The 18,627-nt window shown below is 23.9% G+C and overlaps 12 protein-coding genes across 12 annotated transcripts; 6 read left to right on the forward strand and 6 right to left on the reverse strand.

The window, feature by feature from the left end:
• Positions 1-358: 358 nt before the first annotated feature.
• On the reverse strand, positions 359-1,059 carry EHI_192730 (uncharacterized protein; the record flags this gene model as incomplete). Its single annotated transcript, XM_644111.2, has 3 exons — positions 359-415; positions 464-700; positions 751-1,059. The coding sequence occupies 3 exons, from the start codon at positions 1,057-1,059 to the stop codon at positions 359-361; spliced, it is 603 nt and encodes a 200-aa protein (XP_649203.2).
• A 205-nt stretch (positions 1,060-1,264) lies between these two features.
• On the forward strand, positions 1,265-2,305 carry EHI_192740 (ubiquitin-like protein; the record flags this gene model as incomplete). Its single annotated transcript, XM_644110.1, has 2 exons — positions 1,265-1,451; positions 1,518-2,305. 2 exons carry the CDS (start codon positions 1,265-1,267, stop codon positions 2,303-2,305), a joined length of 975 nt encoding a protein of 324 aa, XP_649202.1.
• A 124-nt stretch (positions 2,306-2,429) lies between these two features.
• EHI_192750 (uncharacterized protein) lies at positions 2,430-3,959 on the reverse strand (the record flags this gene model as incomplete). Its single annotated transcript, XM_644109.1, has 1 exon — positions 2,430-3,959. The coding sequence occupies one exon, from the start codon at positions 3,957-3,959 to the stop codon at positions 2,430-2,432; it is 1,530 nt and encodes a 509-aa protein (XP_649201.1).
• A 1,281-nt stretch (positions 3,960-5,240) lies between these two features.
• On the forward strand, positions 5,241-6,062 carry EHI_192760 (copine, putative; the record flags this gene model as incomplete). The annotated part of the gene is made up of 1 exon (XM_644108.1): positions 5,241-6,062. The coding sequence occupies one exon, from the start codon at positions 5,241-5,243 to the stop codon at positions 6,060-6,062; it is 822 nt and encodes a 273-aa protein (XP_649200.1).
• A 121-nt stretch (positions 6,063-6,183) lies between these two features.
• On the reverse strand, positions 6,184-7,359 carry EHI_192770 (uncharacterized protein; the record flags this gene model as incomplete). The annotated part of the gene is made up of 1 exon (XM_001914012.1): positions 6,184-7,359. One exon carries the CDS (start codon positions 7,357-7,359, stop codon positions 6,184-6,186), a length of 1,176 nt encoding a protein of 391 aa, XP_001914047.1.
• Positions 7,360-7,575: 216 nt separating this feature from the next.
• On the forward strand, positions 7,576-8,417 carry EHI_192780 (uncharacterized protein; the record flags this gene model as incomplete). Its single annotated transcript, XM_644107.1, has 2 exons — positions 7,576-7,701; positions 7,881-8,417. 2 exons carry the CDS (start codon positions 7,576-7,578, stop codon positions 8,415-8,417), a joined length of 663 nt encoding a protein of 220 aa, XP_649199.1.
• Positions 8,418-8,490: 73 nt separating this feature from the next.
• On the reverse strand, positions 8,491-8,925 carry EHI_192790 (uncharacterized protein; the record flags this gene model as incomplete). The annotated part of the gene is made up of 1 exon (XM_644106.1): positions 8,491-8,925. The coding sequence occupies one exon, from the start codon at positions 8,923-8,925 to the stop codon at positions 8,491-8,493; it is 435 nt and encodes a 144-aa protein (XP_649198.1).
• A 241-nt stretch (positions 8,926-9,166) lies between these two features.
• Positions 9,167-9,496, forward strand: EHI_192800 (60S ribosomal protein L30, putative; the record flags this gene model as incomplete). Its single annotated transcript, XM_644105.1, has 1 exon — positions 9,167-9,496. One exon carries the CDS (start codon positions 9,167-9,169, stop codon positions 9,494-9,496), a length of 330 nt encoding a protein of 109 aa, XP_649197.1.
• A 1,795-nt stretch (positions 9,497-11,291) lies between these two features.
• Positions 11,292-11,952, reverse strand: EHI_192810 (small GTPase Rab7A). Its single transcript, XM_644104.2, has one exon. It carries the CDS (start codon positions 11,947-11,949, stop codon positions 11,329-11,331), a length of 621 nt encoding a protein of 206 aa, XP_649196.1. The 5' UTR covers positions 11,950-11,952; the 3' UTR covers positions 11,292-11,328.
• A 299-nt stretch (positions 11,953-12,251) lies between these two features.
• On the forward strand, positions 12,252-12,728 carry EHI_192820 (uncharacterized protein; the record flags this gene model as incomplete). Its single annotated transcript, XM_001914013.1, has 1 exon — positions 12,252-12,728. The coding sequence occupies one exon, from the start codon at positions 12,252-12,254 to the stop codon at positions 12,726-12,728; it is 477 nt and encodes a 158-aa protein (XP_001914048.1).
• A 62-nt stretch (positions 12,729-12,790) lies between these two features.
• Positions 12,791-14,725, reverse strand: EHI_192830 (DNA repair and recombination protein, putative; the record flags this gene model as incomplete). The annotated part of the gene is made up of 1 exon (XM_644103.1): positions 12,791-14,725. One exon carries the CDS (start codon positions 14,723-14,725, stop codon positions 12,791-12,793), a length of 1,935 nt encoding a protein of 644 aa, XP_649195.1.
• Positions 14,726-16,454: 1,729 nt separating this feature from the next.
• On the forward strand, positions 16,455-18,560 carry EHI_192840 (uncharacterized protein; the record flags this gene model as incomplete). Its single annotated transcript, XM_001914014.1, has 1 exon — positions 16,455-18,560. One exon carries the CDS (start codon positions 16,455-16,457, stop codon positions 18,558-18,560), a length of 2,106 nt encoding a protein of 701 aa, XP_001914049.1.
• Positions 18,561-18,627: the final 67 nt, after the last annotated feature.

Consider the following 18,627-nt stretch of genomic DNA (forward strand, 5'->3'; position numbering starts at 1 on the left):
AGTAAATACAATCAAAAAATAAGATATTATAATTTTATTTTTAAATAATGATAAAAGATAAAATGAATAATATGAAATATCTAATTGAATAATAAAATAATTAAGAATGAAATAAGAAAAATAAAAGTATTTCATGAAAATGATTCTGAAGAGAGTGAAAATAATAATCTCAAATAAATAACAAGAAATAGAAAAATCAATATCTACTTAAATTTAATTTAGTAATTTTTATTGTTTTTGTCTTTTCTTTCCAAAAATAATAAGTTGGAATGAAGAAACTTACCATTTGACATAAATAAGAACGTTTATCTACTGAACGTATAATCCAATGCTTACAACTCTATAATATTATATAATGTTAATCAAGAACAATAGGATAGTCAACTTTTTTGATACAATGTTGTTCGTCTTTTTTCTGTAAGGTAAGTAATGTGTTGATCTAATATATCAGTAAAATTGAAACCTTCCTTAATTTTCTTAATTGATAATTAATATCAAAATCTTGTTTTGAACTTAATTCTTGTAAATATAATGAATCTAATAAAGATTGTTGTTGTTCTCTTTGAGCAATTTTTTTCTGATTATATTCTAGGAGTTCCATTTCATCTTTTGTTTCTTTTGAGTTTGTTAAAGGAAAAGAATGAGATGATTGTTTATTCATTTGCCTTCTTCCACCACGAGTAACAACATAATCAGTATTCTATAGAATAAATTAATATATAAATTATGAAGTTATTCATACAAACAAACTTTTGGGTCACTTTGAAGTGTAATAACTGAATGACAATCTCTACAATTTATCTCAAATTCAAAAACTTTACTTGAATAATACATTCCAACTTGTCGTTTTGTTGCATTAAAACGAGTACCTTTTCCTATGAGATTTTTACATCCATCACACCAAATCCCGAAAGGCAATTCAATTCGAATAATCATTGTTCCATTACTTTTGATTCTTTTTCTTAAATGTGAAACTTTTCCATACCCATTAATACTTTTATGAATTTCTGGATCAAAATCAGGTGGGATATATCGATTTATTGCTTTTCGTTCTGCCATTTCTTAATCTATTGATCTTAAAAATGATATTACTTAATTAAAAAATGATAAGCAAAGAATTAGAAATAAAAAATTCATTGCAAAAATATAAAATTTTCCTTTTTTCAAGTATATTTAATAAATAGTAAATTTATAGTATTATAAATTATAAATAATAGTAAAAACGAACTAATAAGAGTAAGAAACTAAGAAAGAACAGATTGAGATGAAAGTACTGTTTTGCAATGTTAGTAATTCTATCCAAGAAAGTATTGATATCGAAGAGACACATACAATTACTATTGGACAAATACATCAACTCATTGCAAGTAAATTAAAGTCATTATACTCAGACATTACATTAATATATCGAGGATATAAATTAACTGATAGCTCATTATTTTCTACAATCGGTTTGTTATATATTAATCATTTATTTAGTCTTATTAAAAAAAAAATAAAACTCTAATAATAAAAAGGATATCAAGAAGGAAGTAAAATTATATTTATTCAAAAAAAGAAAAAACAAGAAAAACAGGAAGAAAAAGAAGAACGAATTGAAAAACAAGAACAACCACTTCATTCTGTACTTAATGATACAAGTTGTGATAGTCCAAGTGATGACTTTTTAAATGACCCAACGTTAATCAGATTATTTCTTCAAAATGGTCTTTTTAAGGAATTCTTTGAGAAACACCCTGAAATGGAAGATATTATCAATGACCCTAAAGAATTAAAAAATATGATGAAAATGATGAGAAACCCTCAATTAATGAATCAAGCATTAATGAATGCAGACAATGCTATTAATCAAGTTGAAAATTTACCTGGAGGTCATAATGAATTAGTTCGTTTAGTAAACGGATTTGAACCATTAGAAGATGCATTGAAACCAAACGTAAAATTTAATCCAGAAGTATCAAATGACCAATTTAAGATGGAAAAACCACTTGACCAACCATTCAATTTATTTGAAGAACGAACGTCAGACAAACTTATGAATGATAATGGACTATTTTCTTTTGGCAATAACCCAGTATCAGGATATAACTCTTTTGGACTACCAGCACAAAATTATCAAACACCTTCTCTTTATGTTCCAATACCATCTCCTAGCTCAACTCTTCCACCAAGACAACGATATAGTAGCCAATTACAAAGTTTAAAGGAAATGGGATTTTTAAATGATGAAGAAAATTTAAGTGCTTTAATTCAAGCAAATGGAGAATTATCGACAGCTCTTGACATTTTAGAAAGAGGTCATTAAAGAAAAATTCCATTCTTCTATTTTATTAAAACGTGTCTAAATTATGCTTTACACAAATACTTATTATACAATTTTTAAAAAGTAAATTATATTTTTTTTTTATTCAAATATTAAATGAACAAATTCAATTAATATATGCTAAATCATCATGATGGTCAAGCTTTTTTTCTTCTTTCTTTAAAGTAGAACGTAACATCTTTCTAGTTCTTCTATATTGTTCAACTGAACCAGGAACACATTCCAATGAAGGAACAGGATGACTTTTTTTAAGTTTTTTCTTTTTAGGAATAGGAAAGCTTTGCATTACTGGAACAGTAAAAGTATTTACCATAAGTTCTTTCTTAACAAAGTAAACAATGACTTTAGATATAGTATCCATTGAATCACTTTTTTCTTCTTTTTTTTCTTTCTCTTCTTTGCCAGATATTTTAATGTCAGTAATAATATTCATTTCAGGCTCATCCTCACATCCTAACCAAACTCTCTCACTTGGTAATCTTAGACACATAAATTTAATTCTTGTTTTTAATGATTTAATTATTAACGTTGCTTTTACATGAGTAATATTTTTTAATGGAATTTGTAAAGTAGCTTCTAAAGTCATTTGAAATCCATCGGTATAATCACAATCTACGTCAATAATTGTTTTACCAGTTATATCAGAATGAGATATTTTTGGATTAGATATAATTGGTAATTTAGGACCAATTACAACATCAGTTATTTCTAATGTTTTTACCATTGATGGTAATACTGCAAATCCTATTTTCTCTTTAAATTTCTCTTTTATTTTACTTGATATTCTATTACTATCAAAGAATTGAAAGAATAATCTATGAACTAAGAAATTAATTCCATAAAACCAATGCATTTGAGAATTATCCATTGAAACAGCTTTTTCTGATAATCTACTTAATAAAGAAGAAAAATGAGGACGAATAATATTTTGATATTTAATTCCTTTAATTGCTTTTTTTAATTCATAATATATTTCTTCTAAAAGATAATCATTATTAAAATGTAATAATAAACAATGACCCATTCCTAATTCTGGGTCAATTCTTTCAAGAAGAATAGAATTTCTACTTTTAAATTTTTGACGTTTATATCGTTTGATTAATGTCATTTCTTCAAGTGATATTTTAGATAAATATTCAATTTTTTTTTGTAATGTATCACAATGTGCTCTTTTAAATAAATTATAAGCTTCTTCTTCTGGTGTAACACATTCACTTTCACTTTCAAAAAAATGATAAAAAGTTCTTTTTTTTGGTTTTCTTTGAATACTTAATTTCATTGTTTTAGTTAAAGGAATTGGTTCAATTGTTAGTCCGTCAATAAGAAATAGTACTTTTCCTTCTACTTTAACTTTTAATTTTTTACTTTGTTTTGAGTCATTAAAATATGTTAATGTACACCATACACTTTGTAATGGAATATCAGACCGAGTAATTTGAACATATTTTTGAGGAAATAAAAGGTCTTTATCCTTGCGTTTTCTTATTTTTCTTTTTTCAAACAATTCAGCAATGATATGTAAATGTTCTTTAAAATAATCTGAACGAATATACGTAAAGAGTGTAAATACAGAAATGCTAGATAATATAGTTGATTTGATAATAACTGATAAGACTTCAGTAATAATTTCTAACATCTGAATTTACTAGTTAAAGAAATATTTCATCTCTTTGATTTGTTTCCATTTTTCTTTCTAACAAAAATTTTCATTTTGAGGAGTAAATAAACTCAACAATTAACAAAAAGAAATTTTTTCAATTTAACATTTATTTTATTTTAAAGAAAGTAATTCTTATTATTACAAAATCATTTAGATGATATTATGTATTGAATCTAACATTCTCTAAATTAATAAAATCCTTTGATAAATATCCTCATAACTCTCTGTTAATCTAAAACATTGATAGTCTGTGGTTTATCTTATTCAATTAATCCTTGAAATCTCTTTGATGTATATTAATTAACTAATAAAATCAGTTTATTCTATTCTAAGTGTAAACAATAAATGTTTAAATCAATTACATACTTCTTTGGTTCAATAGACACATTAAATGTAAAACCATTAAACATACTTTTATTTTAATTAACATTTATAAAGTATAAATATGTTTGACCAAGAAGTGGTCTGAACTATTTTTCTTCAGCTTTTGGAATTTCTCTTGAATTATATAAAACACATCATCTTTTCAACAATTATTTACCTCCAATTTTGTAAAGAAATAAAATAAGAAATTAATACATTTAATCTATAACTTACAACTATTTTTAAAGGAATAAAATTAAGTCCAATTGTACTAAAACTACTTCGAATTAATAAGTTATGAAAATTTATTAAGTGGAAATGTAAAATCACTAAGAAGTAGTTTAATATTAAAAAGATTTATTTTCCATTTCAAATACTATTAATTAAAATATGATATAATCATTAGAAATGTGAAAATAAATCATTTATAGAGTGTTTAATGATATAATACATTGAAGTATGAATGAAAAATATGTTTTTAATGAATTAATATGAAAAATAAAATAATATTATAATGAAATAGTTTAAATAGTAATAAGAAATTATATTGAAATTAATTATGAAATAACTAATATTAATAGTATTATTATTATAATTATTTATTATTTTATTTCATTAAAACTTTCTGAACTAATATTATTACAATCTTATCTTCATTAAAATATATTTCTTTTCATTATGAATTTCTTTGTTAATCTTTTGTTTCATATTTTTTTGTCAAATTAACAATCCAGATATTATCTACGTGGAAGATTTATTTTTATTTTTTTAGAGAAACAAAATATTAAATTTTATAAAAATATTTTATTAAATGAAAAAGTCAGGAAAAAAAAAGAATGAAGAATTGAAAAAAGTCATATCTTAAAAAGTTTTTATCTAATAAATCAATACTTAATGGGTCTTTCTTTAAGTTCTGCACAATCAAATAAACAACGATTTTCATCTAATCCTGATATTAGAAAAGCTAATTTAAAAGGTAATTATCAATCAATGGATGAATTACAAGATGGATTACGTCAAGCAGGATTAGAAAGTTCTAATTTAATTATTGGAATTGATTATACTAAGTCAAATACATGGACTGGAGCAAAAAGTTTTAATGGATATAGTCTTCATGGGTTGTTTGAAAATGTAATGAATCCATATCAACGAGTTATTGATATTATTGGAAGAACATTAGAACCATTTGATGATGATAATCTTATTCCTGTTTATGGGTTTGGTGATGTAACAACAACTGATAAATCAGTTTTTTCTTTTATGCCAAACGATACACCATGTAATGGATTCCAAGAAGTATTAAAACGATATAATGAAATTACACCAAGTGTACGTCTTTCTGGACCAACTAATTTTGCACCTTTAATTAATAAAGCAGTACAAATTGTTCAACGTACAAGACAATATCATATTCTTTTAATTATTGCTGATGGACAAGTTGATGCAGAACGAGCAACTAAAGCAGCAATTGAGAATGCATCAAATTATCCATTATCTATTGTAACAATTGGAGTTGGAGATGGACCATTTGATAAAATGGAAAATTTTGATGATGAATTAGGACAATCAAAGTTTGATAATTTTAATTTTGTAAATTTCCAGAAAGTAGTAGATGGTCCTCATGTAGAAAATCCTGAAATTGCATTTGCTACAGCAGCAATGAATGAAGTTCCAACGCAATTTTTATGTTGTAAGAAATTAGGATATTTAAATTAATATGTTATTAATAAAAAAAAAGAAAAAAAGGTTTTGTTTATAAAAAAGAAGAATAAAGTTTTTTTGTTATATTATAATGACTGTAATCTAATTGAAATAAAATTAATACAATTAACATTACTTAATTTGAATTTAATGACATTTGTTTTAATTGTTCAATAATTGGTTTTAATACAGGTTCTTTTGATAAAATAGCTATCATCATTAATTTATCATAAGTTGGTGTCACTTGACTAATATGATCATACGCAATATTTGTTAATGACGAATTACAAACTTTACGTACAACACCTTGAGATGCAAGAATTGATACTTCATTTCTAAATTCTTTAATAGTAAAATGTTTTTGATTAATCTTAATAGAATCAATCAATTGTTTAAATTTTTCATACCATTCACCTATTCCAATTACTCCATTTCTATTTTGACAAAAGAATAACGATGCACATAAACATTTTTGATATTTTCCCATTCTTGAAAGAAAATCTTTTGTTGAAGTATCACCATTATTCATTCCATTTGCTTTAATAGCATGAATCATTTTTACAACAGGTGAATTATCTTGAATAGCTAAATGAATAGCTAATGTACATGCAGAATATACTTTTCTAAGATCACCTTCTTTTCTATAAACTTCTTTTGCAATATATTCAACAGCTTTTGAATCAAAAGTATTATTTGTTTTAGTTCTAATAATTTCACAAATTTGTTCAAGACTATTTGTTGTATATAACAATTGAGCAGTATATGGTGAACGTGCAAAGTCATTTGCCATTGAATAATAGTCTTGTGTTTCATTTGCTAAACCAATAACTACACATCTATATGCAATTTTAATTCCAAATAATGCTTGTAATAACCATTGATACATATCATTACATTTATTTTTTAAATTATCAATTTCATCAAATACAAGAATAGATGGAATTGTTTCATTATTTAATTCTGATGCAATTTCTTTAAATGTTTTTTCTTCACCAAACAATTGTTCTGATAATGATCTAATAAAACATTTTTTATTTGTACATAATAATACATTTATAAATACTGTTCTTCTTTTTACTCTTAATTCATTTAAAAATTCATTGTCTTTTAATACTTCTTTAACAACTGTTGTTTTACCAACTCCAGATCCACCATGAATTAATATTAATCCAAAATGTGGAAATAATTCATATTGTCGAATACATGTCTTTAACTCTTCATATTCTTTTTCTCTACCAACTATTTCTCCTTTTTCAATTTCATGTTGATTAAATGCTTTCATTGTTGAAACAAGAGGACTTGGTGTTTGCATTAATAAGAAGAATAAAAATAAAATTTTTTCATTTTAATTTTTTTAATTTTTTCATTTTTAATTTTTTAATTTTATATTTTTTTATTATGAAAAAAGCAATAATATAATTTTTACTATTTTTATTACTTATTTCCTTTTTTCTTCTTCTTTTTTTCTGTTTTTGCTTTTCTTAAATTAAAAATAAAAAAGGGTTATCTAGTAATTATAATCATTCTAATGAGTTCTATTAAGTTATATGTCGGTCATTTACCTGATGGTGTTACTCAAGAAGAAATGAACGATGCATTTTCAAAATATGGATCAATTGAAACAATTGATATAAAGTCACACTTTGGTTTTGTTGTTTGTTCATTTTTGAATTATTAACGTTTCTTAAATTTTCATTTACATTATAAATAAGTTCTTCTATTGAAGAACATAAAATAAATATGTCAAATGGTAAAAAGAAATTTGTGATTATTATTAATGATTGTATAATCAACTTTAATCATAAAAATCATTTTTCGTACTGACACGTGTAGACATTCACAAATGCTGAAGATGGTAAAAAAATAATTGATGATAAAATTGATATTACAATAAAAGGAAGACACGTTTCTGTTGAACAGGCTCGAGGAGATAGATCTCGTGAAAATGATGTTTGCTATCTTTGTGGTAAAACTGGACATTGGGCACGTGATTGTAAGGAAAAACGTTATAGAAGAAGAAATAGATCTTCTTCTCGAAGAAGACGTTATAGTAGAAGGTATAGTTCTCGATCACGTTCTCGCTCTCCTTATTCAAGAAGACATTCAAGGTCATCAAGTAGACGTCATAGACATTCATCATCTCGTTCAGACTCAAGGTCACGTTCTCGTTCTCCTTATTCAAGACATTCTCAAAGATATTCTAGACATCGCCATCGTTCAGATTCTAGTTCTTCTTTTTCTAGAAGTTCACCTTCTCCAAAACGTGACTCAAGCAAAAGGGAGAATAGATCAATTAAAAATGAAGACAAGTCAATTAAAAAAGATACAGAAACAATAATCCAAAAAGACTCAGAAAATCAACAAAAGTAAAAGTACAAATTTACTTGTTAAATTATTAAACTAAACTGGGCTTTTTTATCCATTTCTTTCTTCTGTTTTTTTTTTATTCTTTTTTCTCATTAGTTTCTTTTGAATTTATAAATTCCTTTTTCGTTATAGTATCATTTTCGTTTTGGGTTTTCATTTTCTCAGATTGGGGAGTTTGTTGTTGATGCTTTTCCGAAGATTGGTTATTTTTCTTTGGTTTATTTTCATTTCTTTTTCTATTTCTTTTTGACTTTTTCACTAGAAATGTATTGTACTTCCGTTTTGATTCAAGTGCATGAACAAATGACTGTGTTTTACTCAACAACATTAGGTCTTCTCCAATTGTGTCATCATTCATTTGTTGTAGTGGTATAAAAGGTGATTCTTTTTTTTTGCAATTCATTTTATGTGCTTTATAACATTCTATACTACAATATAAAATATTGCATTTAGGACACTGATACTTAGACTCTTTTCCACATACTTCACAGTGTCGTTTGTTATTTTCCATTCTATTGACATTCTTCGATCTTCGTTATTTCTTTTCATTCTTCAAAAATAAAAAAATTAAAAACATAGAACTGGAAAATAAAGTAATAAATTGAAATTAATATGAAACATGCATAACTATAATTAATGGTTTAATTACTATTAAATAATAGTAAAAAGGATAAACATGAGATATATCGACTTTGAACCCTATCTCCATTTAATGACCTTAATGAACTTATTAAATTTGTCAGTGCCAAAGGATGTCAAGTACAAAACAAGCCAAGAAAACTCAAGAAGGAGTTAACTCAAAACTTGCCCTTGTCACTAAGAGTGGTAAATATGTCCTTGGAACCAAAGCTACTCTTAAGACCATTCGTGATGGAAAGAGTAAACTCGTTATTATTTCTTCTAACTGCCCACCATTAGAAAGAGCTAAAATTGAATATTATGCTGTTCTTGGTAAAGTTCAAGTTGTCCATTATTCTGGATCTAATGTTGATCTTGGAACAGCTTGTGGTAGATATTTCTCTGTCTCTGTTTTATCTATTATTGATGGAGGAGATTCTGATATTCTTAAAGCTTCTGAATAAATTGAATGGCTAATTAGTATTTGTTCATTTAATCGTTTTGTTTTTATTTTCATTTTAAATAATTTTGTTTGTTCTTTTGTATATTCATTGGTTTGTTTTTACAGAAACTTTGAAAGGTATAGTTTCTGTGTGTTTTTTTTTGTAATATCTTTAATTTTCTTAATAATTGATAAAATACAACGAATAAATTCATGCATATTTTAACTAGGTAGTAATATATTATTCTAATCAATTGATTATTAATTTAATAAGACTTTAATTTTTTATGATTTCAATAGTATTATTGACTTGTAATTACTATTGTTTTTTTTTTTGTTTTGGATTTTATTGTAATAGACAAATTTCTTATGAATAAAATGTATTTTGTATTATTAATAAAAGATTATTTCTTCATCACAATTATTTTAGGAAAAAAATATTGAAATGCTAATTTAGCTAAATATTCCTTATTAAAGATTTATTCAATGTATTAAAGTGATAAATCATTTTTTACTCTTTAAATATTTATAAAAATTATTCAAAAATAATTTCGTTAAATATTAATAGAACAGTGTTTGTAACAAAGACTTGTTTGAAAAAGATTTCAATAATAATACTAGTGAATAATAATTTTTTATATTGGTTTAAAATATTCATCATTACAAGATTATTGATAAAGATACATTAATAATATGATTTTTCAGAGTATAGCTATACATAAATACATTTTATAACAATAATAAATAAAAAGGTGTTGAAAAGTAGTACTAAGTGCAAATATGATTCTTAAAAATAAATAAAAATTCATTTTAATTTTAAATTCATGTTTTTAATATATTTTTCATTTTTTTCTTAAAGCAAAATCTCTTAAAAGCAACATTATTCTTTTTATACCTTAAAATAATAACTAATAACATAAATAAAATACCTATCATCACTAAATAAAACATTTTTTTTATTAAAACAAAAGAAGAATAAATAATATACTATTTGATTCAGATAGAGATGATTGGAATAGAAATACATCAGTATTTGATCAAAGAATAATGAATAAAGAACATATAATAATTATTATTGAAGATGAAGAAGAAAATAAATTTGGAGGATATGTTAATGAGAAAATTGATAAAGTTGATGATTTTATAAATGATTCAAAATCATTTGTATTTTCATTAAAATCAAATGGAAGAATGAAAGGAATGAAGAAATTTGATATTAAAGAACCACAATATGCATTTAAAGTATATAATCAATTAAGTAATTATTTGTTTATATTTGGAATAGATGATATTCGTGTTTGTAAAGAAAATAATAAAACAAAATCATCTTGTAAACAATTTTCATTTGAATATAAAGGAATATCAAATTCACTTTGTGGAACAGGATGGTTCACAGAATATTTCACACCAAAACATTTCATAGTAATTGAAGTGAAATGAAAATAATTAATGTGGTTTATTTGAAATTAAAGTAAAAAATATACGTTATTTATGATTTAAAAATAGTTGTATCAATATGACAAAGCTTGTTAGTTCAGAGAATTGAGTAATAACATACTTCTATCATATTGCTTTTTTTTCAATACATTCAAATAAGTAAGTAATTTTTTATTAGATATTATTTATACAATCTTAATGAAATTGAGATATAATTGTAAAAATTATATAGTTTTTTTATTTGTTGACATAACTTTACTTCATTGTTTAATACTTTTCATAATCCTTTTTGACTACTTAGCTTATGAGCAATATACTGTTTGATATCCTTTTTATAATGAAATACCTTAAAAACTATTAAAAAGAAAAAAAAAGAAAAACATATACTAATGAAACTTCACCCAAAATTCAAATAGATCAACAAGGGCAATCAGACTTTTGAGCTTGAGGAGCAGGCTGATCAATATTAACTTGGTTCATGACATAAATATCAGTATCAGTTCCCTTTTGAGCAATAGCAGCTTGGGCAATTGATTGGAAAGCAGCATCTACATTGGTAGCATTTTTAGCAGAAGTTTCGAAGAAAGGAATATTGAAATGTTCTGAACACCATTGTTCAGCCTTCTTCTTAATAGCATCAGGACTTCCTTCATAAGTATCAACTTTATTTCCTAAAACAACAAATGGGAATTGGTCTTGGTTCTTTGGTGAAGCTTGAACAAGGAATTCTTCTCTCCAGTTGTTTAAAGACTCAAATGTTTTTGGGTCATTGACATCATAACAAAGAGCACAACAATCTGCACCTCTGTAGAAAGCAACTCCAAGGGATTGGAATCGTTCATTTCCGGCAGTATCCCAAATTTGCATTGTTACTTCATGATTATCAACAACAAGATCTTTTGTTAAGAAGTCAGCACCAATAGTTGCTTTATAGACAGAACTATATTTATGATTAACAAATTGGTTCATTAAAGAAGTTTTTCCAACACCTGAATCACCAAGAATAATTACTTTTAAAAGAATCTTTTTCTTAGACATCGTTCCTTTCTATTGTATTATTCAGTTTTCAGTTCTCAATCTTCGTCTCTCTTTTTTCATTTCTTTAATTTTTTTCTTCTCTTTCAGTGGAATTCTCAAGGAAAATAATCCTCTTTTTGTAATTAATTTCATAATTATTTTAATAGTTTATTAATTATTTAAAATAGTAATATCTACTGTTCCAATCTTTTCTTTAAAAAAATAAAAATAGACAAATTTTAGTTTAAAAAGAAGAAGAACTTAAAAAGAAAAAAAAAAAGAAAAAACAAAAAGAACGAAAGAAAAAACAAAAAAATCAGAGAATGAGAAATTTGACGAAGTTAATAATAATTGGAACTGTGTTAGTTGTGATAAATTTATTTCTTCAATTTCCTGATACTGCAATGACTGTAAATTTAATTAATTGTGATGATATTAGACCAGTAAAATTAGTAGTAAAATCCAAAGGATATTATCCAAGACATTTATCACAATGTGGGTGGAAAATAAATGACTTAATGATACATATAGTTTTATTAGTTATTCCATTCTTTCATAATCTTCTTGATCCTTTTTATCACTTCACAAGAGTTCTTAGAAGAATTATTATATTTACAACTTCACTTCTTTTATTATTATTTTCAACATATACACTTATAGATTTAATTCATTATCCAACTTCAATAGTTCAAGAACTCTTTCATTTTAGTCGTTCTTCATTTATATTTAATGTACTTATAGAATTATTTTTATCAATTTGTTGGTTAATTTCTGTATTTACATCAATGAATCTTAGTTAGTGTTGTTTATTTCTTCTTTTTATTAACTTAAACATTAATAAAGTTTAAAACATAAATTTTAATTACTTTGAATATTTTTTTAATAGTGTTGGGTTTATTTTAATTACTGTTACACCTCTATTAGTTATCATAGATGTTGATGATGTTGTTGTTGCTTCTGATTTTTCTGTATTATTTTGATTAAAATATAATTCAGACGGTTCTATTTCTTGGAATTGATTATCTATCTCTTTATAAAATTCAAGAACTTTCTTATTAACTTTCCATGCTGCTGCTCCTGGTATTTTGCCAACTATTTTAAGTCCTTCTAATGATTGTAGTCTACTTAATGCAACATATGCTTGTCCAGCTTCAAAAACTTTTTCTAAATTCAATTCTGCTGCAGGAAGTGTTAATCCTTGAGACTTATGAATACTTAAACCCCATGCATGTGTTAATGGTAATTGAATTCTAGCTGAAACTATAAGTCCTGATGATTCAATTTCCCAAATATCAGGTGTAATTGTTACAATAACTCCTTTTCCAAAGTCAACAACAGGAAAAAGTTTATTATTTAAATAAAATTCATTTTCTCCTTTTTTTATATTACAGTCTGCTGCATACGAATCCTTTTGTTCTCTATTTTCTTTATGTTTTACTTTAACTTCTTCAAATCTTAAAATTTTTCCTACAGCTCCATTAACTAATCCAATTTCTGGTTGTGTATTTTTTAATAACATTACTAATGCTCCAAGTTTTAATGGTAATTGTTCTGGTGCTGGACATTCTTTTAATGGACCTCTATTACGTTCTAACCCAACATCACATGAATTATAAATATATGGTTGACTAGTTAGTTTTAATAATTCTCTTTTATTATAATTTTCAGCATCAAGTCGATGAGAAAAAAGACATGTTTTCTTTTTATCTCCAAGATCACGTTTTTGACATTCTTGAAGAATTTCATATGTTTTCTTTGTTACAAATCCATATCTTATGTTATTTAACATTTCTATAAATGTTAAATCACTTTGACGATGTTGTGTATGAAGAATCACACATTTTTTAATAACTTCTTTCCAACATTTTGACTCAAATACAAACTTTACCTCTTTTCCTTTTGACACTGGAGGTAATTGGAAAAAATCACCTGAAAATATGACTTGAATTCCACCAAATGGTAAATTGTTTCTTTTTATTTTTTGTGCAATAACATTTAATTTATCTAATAAATCACCTGAAATCATTGATATTTCATCAATTAAAAGTACTTCTACTTTACGCCATTTTTCAAAAGCAGTTCTGTTTTTAATTACTTTTGTATATAATATATCAACACTTTGATCACCTAATCCAATTCCAGCAAAACTATGTAATGTCGTTCCTCCAATATTACAAGCTGCAATACCAGTAGACGCAGTGATAGCAACTGATCCTTGTTCTGGATGAAGTTCTTTCAATATTGTAATTAATTTTTTCATTACATATGATTTGCCTGTACCTGCAGCACCTGAAAAGAAGAATGAAATTTCATTTTCAGCTAATTCTATTACTTCTTTTTGATCATCAGAAAGATCACTAATAAGTCCTTTAAATTTCATTATGTCATTAACAAATGCTGCTGTTTTGGAATAATCTGATTTTTCTACTTTTTTGATTGGGTTTAAAGGAGGGAATTTTACAATTTCTTGTTTAAATTCAATTGGTTTTTGTTTTTGTTTTGATTTCTTTTGTTCCATTGAAAGAAGTTGAAGGATTTGATGTTTTGGTTTTTGTTTTTCACTATAATTTCTTGACTCAATTGTTGGTTTTGGACTGAACTGTTTTGATAATGTACGTTCTGCTTTAGAGGGAATAGAGTGAATAGGGATATTAGAAATTGTGGTTGGTTTGTTACTAGTATTAATCTTATCTGTTTTCGTTGTAGTTAAGTTATGAATACTTTTGGGGTATTTCTTATGGATTTGCATTTCTACATCACTTTGAGTTGGTCTAGGTAGTTTAGGTGTAATAGACATAGGGTTATCACTAGTTGATAACTTAGTTTTGTATTTCTTATTTCAGAAAAGTGGAATATATAACATTAATGATGTGAAATTTAAAATTATCTTCAAATTATTTAATTCATTCAAATTCACAATTTCAAAAACAATTCATTTGGAGTATATTTATAACAATCAGTGTGTAATTAAAACCAATTTCAATACTCAATAAATCATTGTTTGATTAAATATTTGAAATAAATTATATTTTGTGAATGTATGAGTTATTATGAAAAGGTATAAATTCAATTTTAATAAGGATACAAACTTGGATTAGAATAATATATATTAAAGAATATATATGATTATTTCTAAATGCTTTTTGGTAACAATGTTTTATTCTTTATCATTTAATAATATCCAAATAATCAGTAACTTTAATATTATCAAAATGTTTTTAATATTTTTATACAAAAAGAATAAAGAAGTAATGAAAGAATGATCTAACTTTTTATGAATGAGTAGTATTCATTTTTTAAAGAATCATATAAAATTGTTACTTTATTTTTAAATGAGTCATAAGATAGTATTCAATCTATCTTGATTATATAAATTTTAAAATAAAATATTTTTGATATTGTTATAGAGTTACAGTAATTAATCAAATTTACTATAAAAGAATTCTTTATATGTTATTAAATATAGTGTATTATTAATTTATCATACTTTTACATTATACATATTTATATGATATTGAGATAATCATAATCAAATGATATTAACAATTATAATAAATAAATATTAATAATAAAATTAAAAAATTAAAGTGATAAATTTATTTTGTATTTTTATTCATAAACAACCAATCAATATTCTTCACTGTTATTTTCTTGTTTTTAACAAGTATTTTATTTGTCTCTATTGTTCTTCGAATATATATTTAGTTTAAATAATATATATTTAATTCATTAAGAGAGTTAATTTATTAAATTGTATTGATTTTAGGTTGTATTAATTCTTCATTCATTTGATTTCTTTCTCAATAAGTTATCGATTTATCATATTTATTTATATTATTGAATCAATGTCAATTTAATATATGAATAATTATAAGAATAACATCTTATAACTCAATGTTATATACTTTTTAATATGCTTTATTCATTGTTTACAGTCATTTTATTCAATCATGTTTGTATGTATATACATATATTGAATCAAATACTTGTTTAAATTAATAATATCAACTCATTTTTATTTCATAAATATATTATTTCATTCTATCTATTCAAAGTTTGTATAATTGTTCCTTTTAATATTTCTTCTTATGACAATATAGTATTTGTCAAAGTTATAAGTATTTTCAAAACCAAATTTATTTAAGTTAATATTAACCATTATTATAATCTTTATCTTTGGAATTTATCTAAATCAAATATCATAAATTATTAATTTCATTTAATATAAATTCAAAATTTTGATACAATACTATTAAAATTGGTTATTGAAATACCAGTTTATTATAAAATAATCAATTAAAAAAAGATACTAGATAGTGAATAGCTACTATTTGAATAAGAAAAGAAGAGAATAAATTAAAAACGAAAAGAATCTTACAAAGAGAGAAAACAAATTTAGAAAGAAAAGAATTTTAGGAAATAAACTAAAAAAGAAATTACAAAAAATAAGGAAATAATCCAATAGTAAATTAAATAGATTTTAAAGAATTATAAAAAAACTAAGAAATAAAAAAACCAAAAAAGAGATGAAGAGAATGATAGCAGGAAGAAGTGAGGTAATTGAAAAACATCCATCAGTTTTAAAAGGAAGAAATCAATTAGAAGAATTTACAGGAACTAATGGAAAAAGTTTAAATGAATTAGAAGAAATGTTTAAGAAATATAATGAGTTAATTTCACAAACAATACAAAATCAAACAAAACAAGAAAAAGCATTAGTTGAAGCATTAAAAAGATTAGATGTAATTAATACACAAATATTAGAACAACAAACATTAGCAATTGATTATAAAGAAGAAAAAGAAAGAATAAATAAACTTGTTGAAGATTCATCATCATTAATTAATGTCAATTCTGACATTATTTCTAAGTCACAAGAAATACAAAATACACTTAGAACAGCTATTAATGAACGATCAAAAATTGAACATAAAGACAGTTATATTGAAGAAATAAATAATGAAAAGAATAATTTATCACCTGAAGAAGTAGAAGAAAAATTAAAAGAAATGAAAGAAAAATATACAATTAAAAATCCACTAACTCAAACACCAAGTACTCTTGCAATAAAAGAACAAATGACAAAATTAATTCTTCCAACAAAGTCATTTGTTCTTGAGTCATATGATATTCCACAACAAGAAATGATATCAAGACATGATACTGAAGAATTAAAAGAAGATAATACACCAATTCCAAGTCGTCATATAAGTAATTATTTACATTCTAATTCAATTGGTGGAAGTTGTATAAAACAAACTGATCAAATTGCAATAGAACGATTAATAAAACAACAAAAAAATAATATTTCAAGACATGGAACAAAAACACTTTCAAGAAATATAACAAAAGGTATTACAGTACAACCAATAAATAAAACTAAAACAAAAGAATTAATAAATGAAGAAGAAACAAGAAAAAATGAAAGAAAAAGTTCATTAGTATTATTAAAAATGGTATCAAATAAATTAGTTAGAACAAAAGGTGATATTAAAATTAAAGAAATGTTTATGGAAAGATTTAGAATAATTAAAGAATTTACAGAATATATGATTCAATATATTAATTGGTATAATTGGCTTGAAAGAGATGTTTATAAATATTCCCTTTATTTTAATATATTAAAAGAAAAAACAGCAAAAGAATTATTTTCGATATATTTTGAAACACTTGAAAGTGATAGAGAAATGACTAAATTAATAAATAATTTATATGGAATAATAGAAACAACAAAAATAGGAAATGAATGTGATAGATTTGATGAATTAGTTAATGGATTAACTAAATATTTAAATGAATTACCTAAATTTATTGATTGTGCAAATTATAAAGAAAATACATTAAATTATCTTAAAGAAGTATTTAATAATAATCATGAATTTAAATTATTAATTGATAAAAAAAATGATAGTAATTGTATTGAAGAATTAGTTGATATCCCTGAATTTCATATTAAAAAATTAACTCAATTTATTCAAAATTTAATTCAATTAACACCAATTCCTTTACAAACTGATATGTTAAAAGAATGTCAATTTAAAATTAATTCTATTGACGTAATTTATCAAAAAAGTAAAATTAAATTAAATGATTTTAATTATTTAAAGGAATTTGGACATAATTTACTTGGATTTGAAGAATTAACTGGAGAAGAATTTATTAAAGATGGAAGAAGAATAATTCAAAAATATTCAATTAAAATTATTAATAAAAAAAAACTAGAAAAAAAATTATTAGTTCTTTGTAATGATATTATTCTTATTTGTTCTAAACCAAATAGAAATGGTTGTATGGTTACTTATGCAACTGCTCCTTTAATTAAATGTAATTTAATTTTATCACAATCATTAAATGAAGAATGTGATGCAATTAAAAAAGTAACTAAACTTATTCAACAAGAAGATTTAATAAATTCTTTATTGAAAAAAGCTAAAATTAAAAAATTTCAAGAAATTCGTAAATATTGTAGTTTTTTAGAATTTATTGGTAAAATTGCTGGAAATCCTATTATTCAATTACAACAAATTTTATTTTGGGGTATTCCTGAATCAAATTCTTCTATTATTAAAATCGCTTTAATTAATGCCATTGCTTCAAAGAAAACTTCATTATTTTATGATGAAAATGACTAAAATTATTTAAATTTTTTTTTTTTTAAATTATTTAATATTTTTTTTTTAAATTGGTGGAATTTCCGGA

The sequence above is a fragment of the Entamoeba histolytica genome, genomic scaffold (assembly GCF_000208925.1).
Source record: "Entamoeba histolytica HM-1:IMSS scf_1104750519189 genomic scaffold, whole genome shotgun sequence".
Lineage (NCBI taxonomy): Eukaryota > Evosea > Mastigamoebida > Endamoebidae > Entamoeba > Entamoeba histolytica.

What these genes read in the sequence shown, in the direction of transcription:
- EHI_192810 (XM_644104.2), bottom strand. Translation starts at nt 11,949, where the DNA reads ATGTCTAAGAAAAAGATTCTTTTAAAAGTAATTATTCTTGGTGATTCA.